Source organism: Cherax quadricarinatus, chromosome 56 (assembly GCF_038502225.1).
Source record: "Cherax quadricarinatus isolate ZL_2023a chromosome 56, ASM3850222v1, whole genome shotgun sequence".
NCBI lineage: Eukaryota > Metazoa > Arthropoda > Malacostraca > Decapoda > Parastacidae > Cherax > Cherax quadricarinatus.
Window position 1 is genome coordinate 22569259 of NC_091347.1, and position 9589 is coordinate 22578847.

Sequence of the window (9589 nt, forward strand, 5' to 3'; positions counted from 1 at the left end):
TAACGCCTTCTCCTGTATATATTAATAGATGTAAAAGGAGAAGCTTTCGTTTTTCCTTTTGGGCCACCCCGCCTCAGTGGGATACGGCCGGTGTGTTGAAAGAAAGAAAGAATTGCTATGGACTCGCCATCTTTACAGTTTCTCATAATGCTGTAAACAGTTAGAATCAGTGAAAGTTTCTTTGTTTCAGTTTGGAGGGACGATTTGAAGATGAGGAACTTCGAATTCTCCTGGAGGACATGGCAACTCAGAGAAGTTTCCAATGTTGATATCAACTACACTATTCTTATTAATTTTTATATCTTATGCTCTGTGTTTCTCCAGAAAAAAAAAATCCATATTTAATAGGATGATTGAAGAATATGGAATTGTTCAAATGTATAAGATTTGTTTATTAATAAAAACCATTCATTCTTGTTTTTCTTGTTAAAAGGCAAATTTATTTAATCACTGTAATAATTTTTTTCCCATTGGTATTTATTAGTGTACATGCTGTACCATTCTAGGGAATGCTTACTGGTGAAGTGCTTTTAATGCAAGGAATTAGAGCTCGCCTCTCCTTGGGTACTTGGATCCAACTAAATTGACTCTTGTTCCCTAGATGTTGCATAACTTTAAATGTTAAGCACTTCCCATGATTAAAATAGCCATATTATGCACGTAATAGACCAATATATAATATACTTTTCCAAAACAAGACCATAGTACCTCTATAACAAAACTGACCCCTATGTTATTAAGATAATGCATCTTGTTTATAATCTTTCAACAAACCAGCCTTATCCCACCAAGGCAGGGTGGCCCAAAATATAAGATAAAAGTCTTGCTTATAATGTATTAAATATATTTAACCTTTGTATTCTAAAACCCTTAATTTATTCTAATGTTATTTTCTCCTATTTTTTTGCAAGAAATGTACCTCTCAGGATTTCCATCATTGTTACCCATGTCTGAATGGCCTCGTACTTCTGAAGGCCTGGCTAAGATTGCAATTAACCAAGAGGCTAGCAGAAGCTACTTTTTGCATCTGTCTTGTGGCCACACACAACTAGTGCCCATAGCTATGCCAAACTTATTGAGACTTTTTCTCTAACTACCCCACAACTGACACTTGAGTGTATCATATTTTCCTTAAGATAATTTAATTATATTTTTCACTTGTAAATTATAACTTTCAATCCTCTTATCGAACTTAAATATTGTCAGCTCTGGAACACGGGTAATAGTTGTGTTAAGGCTCTGTGTTTATTAGACACAAAATTATAATAAAGTTTTCACCTAACAAGCACCTAAAGTCGGTTCCTGACCAGCCGGGCTGTGGCTCGTACGTTGGTTTGCGTGCAGCCAGCAGCAACAGCCTGGTTGATCAGGCTCTGATCCACCAGGAGGCCTGGTCACAGACCGGGCCGCGGGGGCGTTGACCCCCAGAACTCTCTCCAAGTAAACTCCAGGTAACATTCCAAATCAAAATTTTCACTTGACCTGGGCAGTGTTATAGTTTACAAAATTCTTTTATTGTTAAAGATTAGTTTGATTATATGTTTACCTTATAATCCATATGTATTAGCTCTAAATAAATCCAGTAACTTATTCCAAAAAAAATTAACTGATAACATAGGTTTAAATATAGTATAGCATTCAGAGATCAATTATAAATTTTTTGACAAAGTGGTACTACATCAGTGTAGGTACAATGTACATCATGCACATAGTACTTGTCTGGATGCCACAGAATTGCACAGTTCCCTGCACGTCCATTTCCTGGCTCTGGTTTGTAACTGTGAAGACAAAACACCTTGATAAGTGAAGTAAATGTCTTTACAAGCTGGAAATTTAAAGTCATAACAAAATCAGAGGAAAGTTTAGGAGATGCATTGTTTGAAGCTTATGTAAACAAAAATTAATAAAAATTACCTGGAAGTTTTCAAGTATTCATCAAATAGTGTATTTGTTTTTGTTCATGGCTAATAATGTACATCTATGTATGTGTTCGACTTATTTGTAATTATGAAGAACTGATGGTTTCTTACCCATCTGTTGATCCCCAAAATGGTGGTCCTCTAGGCATAAGTTCTCCTGTGATCCAGGTCCACACACCTTCCTCAGCTTCATCTGTTCCACCAATCCATACCCCTACAGGTATATTTTCTGTGTCTGATGATGGAAATAAGTGTTAAAAAGTGGGTGATTACCTAATTTAAGGTATAAACATTTTATTAGAAAATATTTTGATTATACTGCTAGTCCTCATAAGGTCCTCCTCCTTTCAAGGTGTGTCTTCATGTGGTGAAGATCTCTTGTTCCAAGTATGGAATTGGAATTGTCCTCCCCTTGGGTCAAACCTTATTACCTCCCATTTCTCAAGCACTTGCTCTATGGCCCTTAAACTTCATAAAGCTTTGTAAGAAAAACACGGGAAAATCGAAGATAGAATCAATCACACATTTTTACTGAATTTGTTTTCCCTTAAGGGAGGTTCCTTGATGCCAATGAGGGGCTCTTGATGCAAAGAAATGGACTTTTCCCATTCCTCAAGTACTATGACCCATATGGGTTTAGCACTTCTGCTATAAATTTAATCATAATTCATGACCCCCTATCAGTTTAGCTTGTTCCCCTAGAAATGATAATAATAAAGACCATTCAGTGATAGATTCATATTTTCTTTCTGCCCATTATATTTTTGCTAGGCACACAACCCCTAAACTGAAGAATAACAGTAGGATTTCAGTTGGGTTTATCAGGGCCACTGACAGCTTACGCCATATCAAGTCCAGCTTCCTGATATTCAGAGAAGCTGTGTTACCCAAAGCTGGGCAATGAAAGAAAAGGAACAGAAGTTCCTTTGTAAAGAGAAGAAGAAACTTGAAGTTTCTAATTATATCCATTGGACCCCTTTGCCAAGCCCAAACAGAGCAGGACGCCCACACCAACCTGAGTTAGTAACCAGCTTCCCACGAAAAACCATTTGGGGATTATCTGCACAGCAGAAAAATGGAGCTGGCTAAAAGTAAGCCAATGACCAGGTGCCCCTCCTGTTAAGTGCCTGGCAGGTAAAATAGATGAGGACAAGCATCCCAGAGAGAACGGGGAAAATTTATCACTGATACTTGGGCAAGAGAGAGATGTCCATACCCGACAAAGACTGATGCAGAAGTCCTAGGAATTCAGTCAAAATGTGCTCATTTCTCATTATCGACTTCAACATTTAAGCATACGTATAGGATTATTTATAAAAAAAAATTTTTAACACCAGCCATCTCCCACTGAGGTAGGGTGACCCAACAAAGAAGAAATTTTTTTCACTGTCCCTCAATCACTGTCTTGCCAGAAATGCACTGACAGTACAGTTCAGATAACCCTGCAAACTTCAATATCCCTACCTTTCCTTCAGAGTGCAGGTACTGTACTTTCCACCTTCTTTAATAAGCCATACATCCAAAATTTTCTATTTGAATTTTCAGGATTCATGGCACCTCTAGGAACCTAACCCCAATGAATTACAGGAATGTACTCCATCATTTCTTTATCTGCAAAATCTAGTGGTGTAACTGCCCATTCTGTATTCGGCTGTTGCCATAGGTAACATCAGATTCAGTTATTATTGTAGCTTTCAGTTATGGAGTTGTCACCTTAATTCTGGGTATAATATTTCCTCTAGAAGATAACTATGTATGGAATAATAATAATAAATATTTTATTATTAAATGAAGTATATGTTAGTTACTTTATTGTATATTGAATTTTTATTTTTGCAACTTTTTCATAACATTCTGTATCGGGAAGTATTTTTACCTGGAGACAATTAAGGAAAGGTTATATTTTTCACGTTTGTTTCACATTAGGGTTGGTTTAAAGTTTTTGAACTGACATAAAAAATGGGATTGAGTAATTATCAATCTCTTTGATAACAGAGAGAAAATAAACAGGTATGATAAAGGGTTAATCTAATCATTTAAGTCTTCTCTGTATTGAGAGCTGAAACATGCATAAACATCTTTCACAAGGACTTTTGTGCCTGCATATATTCTTAATATATTTAATTTGAAAATAAATTTTTTTTGGAAAATTCTGTTGATGAGCTTAGAAATATGATGTAAGGCTTATTCTTTTTATATTGTAATAAGGTTTGATGTTAATACTTACTGACTGAATTTATGTAACCAAGATACTCAGCATAAGTGTTTGCATCACTGAATGTAGCCAGGTCACCACCTCTGGCAGAGCAATATTGTCGAGCTGCTGCCCATGTGATTTTCTGCCCCATTGCAAGCAAGAGGCAGGTTTTTCCTACTCTTGAGAATGGTGCTGTGCACTCCTCACCTGCAAGTTTAAGAATCCACTAAAGTTACAAATACCTGTACACAATGTATTTTAAAAGCACTGTGACTAATACAAGAATGTAACTTTCTTTTTACCCCAATGGCCATCTGCATAGGCAGGGTGACACAAAGAATGAAACACTTTCACCATTATTAATTCAATTCCTGTCTTGCTAGAAGTGTGCTAACATCACTCAGATTACCCTCCAAACTGCAACATTTCCACCCCTTCCCTCAGAGTGCAAGTGAATTAAGTTACACAATAAGGAAAAAAAGGAAGGAGTGGTGAGGAGTAAGTAAGTTTGTCAGTAGATGCAAAACGGGTAATGTAGCAGAAAAGGAGACTGAACACAGTGAAGAATTTGGAAGACAAGGCAGGAGCCAAAGAGTGGGTGTTACAATAGTTTACCCATTTAGAAACCCTAGAGTATGATAGGTTGACTAAGTGGGTGTATAAATCAGGTGGTGTGGATGGGTTGTAGGTGGAAATGTACAAGGAACAGTTTGGAGGGTATGAAGGTAAGTTTGAATGCTATGGGCCTGAGAATCAAGCAGGCATATGCAAGCATTTTATCATTGAGTGAAAAACTGGATTTTGCAGTTGGATGGACAATTGGAATGTAATCAAGGCAATATCAATGAAGGGATTCAGGGAAAATTAGTTAGACTAATTTTGGAAGTGAAAATTACAGGGCCTGTGCTTTAATAGTTATGCAGGAATGTTACACTTTGGGGAATTTTCAGAATTACACTTGTCTTTGCAGTTCTGGAAAGACAGCTGGAGAATGAGTGATGGTACATGTGTTTTCCATCTTAAGGTTACCTTGCCTTGGTGGAAGTTTCCCACAAAATTGTCTAATAAAACAACTGGATTTGGTATTTAAATTGTCTTACTGTGAAAATCCTCTGATTCTTGTTTAGGCTTACTGATGATTGCATCCTTCAATTCAGTCAGTAAGTGAGCCACTGTAGCTAGTGTGGTTGCTGATTCCTTCTCTGTGTCTACTAGCTGGTTCAAACGAATTTCTTGCCTCAGCAACAGTAACTCCATCAGACTCTGCCAGATTTCAGAGCTGTAAGTTATCTCTCTTTGGAATTTAGGTTGAAGAAAGATTGTGTATACAGTAATATCAAAGCAAAATGCATATTCTTCCTATTTAAATTACAACAATTATGTACAGTATATTTTAGACAAAGATTCAAGAATAGTGTGATAGAGCAGCTATGGTAGCACCATATCAATGTTGACCAACTGGAGCTTTATAAAAGGTACACTGCTTATATACCATATATTTTTATTACTAGTATATTTATGTAATTGAACAAGCAAGTTTCAGCCCTGGCAATTTTGCTATGAATAAATATATAATTTATATTTACTGTATATAGTAGGCCTACTATATACAGGGCCATCCTGCCTTGGTGAGAATTGGCCGATGTGTTAATAAAAAAATATAAAGTAGGCCTATTGTGTATTCTAGTACAGTAGGTATTGAGACAAGCAGCTACTGGGAATATAGTTATGGAAATAAACCCCTCAAGGAAGGTTCCTTGATGTTGGTGAGGGGCTCTTGATTTAGGGAATTGGATCTGTGCTCCAGTTCCCCGAATTAAGCCTGAATGCCTTCCACATCCCCCCCCCCCAGGCGCTGTATAATCCTCCGGGTTTAGCGCTTCCCCCTTGATTATAATAATAATAATAATATGGAAATAAAGTTTAAATTCACAGGGAAAAGTGGGGTTAAAGACATGTAATGTATAGAGAGCTCATTTTGGATAATTTCCTTATACCCACTTGTTGGCCTGTTAAAATTCTCACCAAAGAGAAATAATAAATAAACCTTCAGAAGAAAAATAAAAGTCGGAATACTGTGGCTGGAACAGTTCACAAGTAACGCACACTTTTAGGAAAGGAAATTTATGATCTTTGGCAAGTCATGGACCACTGTCAAGTCACAACCAAGTGAGAAAAAGCAGAGAAGACTAGTAGACAGATCTGGAGAAGGGATGGACTGAAATGTCATTATTTTCTTCTCTTAATTGCTTCATATTTGTGAATTAAATGCTATTAAAACATTATTTGCATTACTGGTTTGAAGATAAAAGACCCCTTAAGGGAGGTTCCTTGATGTTGATGAGGGGCTCTTGATCTAGGGAATTGAATCTGTGCTCCAGTTCCCTGAATTGAGCCTGAATGCCTTCTTCCCCCCCCCCATAGGTGCTGTATAATCCCTACGGATTTAGCGCTCCCCCATACTAATAATGAAGATAAAAGGGTAACACTAAGTATTTAATGTGGGTTTGTCCGGAAGTGTTTTTCTCTAGGATGAATTTGCATAAATTAAGAATGCATTATATACAGGCTTATGAGCAATGACTGATATTAAATTAGCAGAGAACTTCAACAGAATTTTGCTTTAATTACTTGTGTACAATTTTCATGGATTGGTGTAAACAGTTCATGATTCCTGACTTCAGGTTCAATGTATGCTCTCACATCAACTCTTAGTGCTGCTGTTGTCATCACCACCACCACCAGCAACCTCAACATCTGTGGAGGAACAAATGCTCTTTTTTAAACAAAACAGAAATCCTAGACAAATCTCCATGTATCTAGAACTCAAGCCAGAATTACTCCAATCCTAAATCTGTGCAATATGGCATCTAACCCTTCAAGGATGAAGGGCTCTTGATCCAAGGAATTAGAGCTACCTTAATCTTCCACAGATCAAACCTGATTACTTCTCATTCTTCTCAAGGGATATTTCTTGATGCCAGTAAGGGGCATTTGATCCAAGGAATTGGACCTGACCTAATCTTATTTGGATCAAAACTGAGTACCTCCCATTTCCCCATCCTCTGTATGACTCCTATGGGTTTGACACAGGATGTGTGATTTCACCATGTTTATTAACCATATTTAGCTGTATAGTCCTTGTGGCTTAGTGCTTCTTTTTGATTATAATAATAATTAACCATATTTAAAGATGGGGATGTAAAAGAGGTAAATGCTCGAGTGTTGGGAAGGGTGTGGCACTGAAAGAAGTTGGATCCGATACAACGTTGGAATCATTTGAGTTGGTCTTTGCTGATGACCTCTTTAAAGAGATTCTAAAGACAAATTACAAAGGTTGGTGGATGAATTTGGGAAGGTGTGTACAAGGAAATTAAAGGTAAATGTAGAAAAGAGCAAGGTGATGAGGGTAACAAATTCTAAGCAATGAAAGATTGAATACCAAATTGGAGGGAGGGGGTATGGAGGAAGTGGATGTATTTAGATGAGGAGGAAACAAATGGATGGTGTGTCGAAATATCTGTGAAAAAAAGTTTATCTTTGGAAACAAGGGTAACTAACCACTTCGGTGGCAAAATCTGAAATCTAAATTCAAGGGTATGTATCAGAATATAGTGATACCAACACCTGTATTTGTGTGAGGGATGAGTTTTAAATATTGCAGTGAAAAATAGACTTGATGCAGCAAAGATATAATGTTTGGGTGCAATGTGGTGTGAATTCCATGCAGAGAATTCGACAAAGAGGGCTGACTAAAGGTATAATTCAGAGGGCTAAGGCAAGGTTGGTGAGGTGGTTTGGGCATGTAGAGAGGAATAGGTTGACAAAGGGTGAATTAATCTGGAAGGTAGGAGGGTAGAGGTCATCCAAGGAACAGTTGACAGTGGGAGGGGTACAAGAGGCTTTGAGTTTTAGGGGCTTGGGCATCCAGCAAGCTTGTGTGAGCGTGTTAGCCAGACTTGAGTACTGGAGTGGAAGTGCAGTTCTGCACTCTGAAGGAGAGGTAGAATGTTGCATTTGCAAGGTAATCTTACTGTGATTTGAGCATACGTCTGGAAAGACAGTAATAAAATGAATGTTGGTGAATATGTTTTCTTCTTTGGGTCACCCTACCTTGGTGGGAGATGGCCAGAGTTAAAAAAAATTACCTCTGATTCCACAGGAACTATGCAAACCTTACAGGTTTAGTGCTTCCCCAAGATATAACAATAATTCCGCTGCCACCACCACTGCTGCTACTGCTACTACTACATATATGAATTATGCAATAAAGGTTGAAGGATGTTCGTGAAAAAAAAAAATACTGTTTTGAGTTTTGCATCACGGTATTCCCCTGCTGCTATAACTACTGTCAGTGTTAGCCTATTGCTGTAACCATGTCAGCAGCGCTGTATAGCCCTTGTGGCTTAGCGCTTCTTTTTGATTATAATAATGTAACCATGTCAGCCTATTGATATAACCCTTTCTGTCTAATCCCCTCATGGAAGGTTCCTTGATGTTGGTGAGGGGCTCTTGATTTAGGGAATTGAATCTGTGCTCCAGTTCCCCGAATTAAGCCTGAATGCCTTCCACATCCCCCCCTGGGCGCTGTATAATCCTACGGGTTTAGCGCTAACCCCCTTGATTATAATAATAATAATTTCTATCTAATGCTGTTAACATGCCTGCTTATTATAAATGTGTCTGCCTATTGTCATGGCGTCTACCTACTGATATCATTGTGTACTGCTGTAACAGTGTCTACTTTCTGCAGTTATGATAACTTCCTGTTGCTGTCAGTGTCTATTTCTGTAACTCAGCCTACTGCTGTAACTGACTGCCTTCCGTTTTAGTCTCAGATACTGGCAGGGTTATATCCTACAAGGCTGGCAGTAGAGCGCTGCACAAATGAAGCAGTCACATACTAGACGAAGATATATCTAACTCCGTGAGCTATGAAAAGAGCAAATATGTAAGTCACCCATGCATGTGATTTACACGAATATATAAGAGGCAAATGTGCCTCACCCTGGTAACTGATAGAACAAGGTGTGATAAACTATCACACCCTTCAAGTAAAGTGCCTTTATCTTCAGTTACTACGTTCATGGGTAAGCGCAGGCACTGTATAACCCTTAGGGGTCACAGTGCCCACCTTGATGCTGAAGGGCTCTTGACCCCTCAACAGATATGCCTTGATGCATAAGCTGGATTTATGCTGTCATTCTTTGAATGGAATCTGAGAGCCTCTTATTTCCTATGTACTATATGACCCATGATTGAAATTAAAAAAATCGTGACCCCTCATAGTAGGTGCCTTGGATCGAACCTGAATTCCTTCATTTCTCCAGGCTCGATATGACCCCCTAAGGTTTTAATGCTTCCCCATGAATGCAATAAAAACTTATATTTAGAGAAACACTAAACCCGTAAGGATCACCTCAAATACTCACAGCACTGAGAATTTATACTATGAATAATCCTCAAGGTAGCT

At 38.0% G+C, this 9589-nt stretch overlaps 1 protein-coding gene across 1 annotated transcript; it reads right to left on the bottom strand.

Moving 5' to 3' along the window:
- Positions 1 to 368: 368 nt before the first annotated feature.
- Positions 369 to 8998, bottom strand: LOC128700777 (ladderlectin). Its single transcript, XM_070097211.1, has 6 exons — positions 8978 to 8998; positions 6748 to 6873; positions 5217 to 5379; positions 4147 to 4323; positions 2031 to 2154; positions 369 to 1778 (listed from the first exon to the last, which is right to left on the bottom strand). Exons 2-6 carry the CDS (start codon positions 6871 to 6873, stop codon positions 1646 to 1648), a joined length of 723 nt encoding a protein of 240 aa, XP_069953312.1. The 5' UTR covers positions 8978 to 8998; the 3' UTR covers positions 369 to 1645.
- Between the last annotated feature and the right edge of the window lie 591 nt (positions 8999 to 9589).

What these genes read in the sequence shown, in the direction of transcription:
- LOC128700777 (XM_070097211.1), bottom strand. Translation starts at nt 6,873, where the DNA reads ATGTTGAGGTTGCTGGTGGTGGTGGTGATGACAACAGCAGCACTAAGA. An exon ending in TGGTTACATAAATTCAGTCA is followed by an intron (nt 2,155 to 4,146) that starts GTAAGTATTAAC and finishes TTCCATCATCAG; the next exon opens with ACACAGAAAATATACCTGTA. An exon ending in TTTTGGGGATCAACAGATGG is followed by an intron (nt 1,779 to 2,030) that starts GTAAGAAACCAT and finishes TTGTCTTCACAG; the next exon opens with TTACAAACCAGAGCCAGGAA.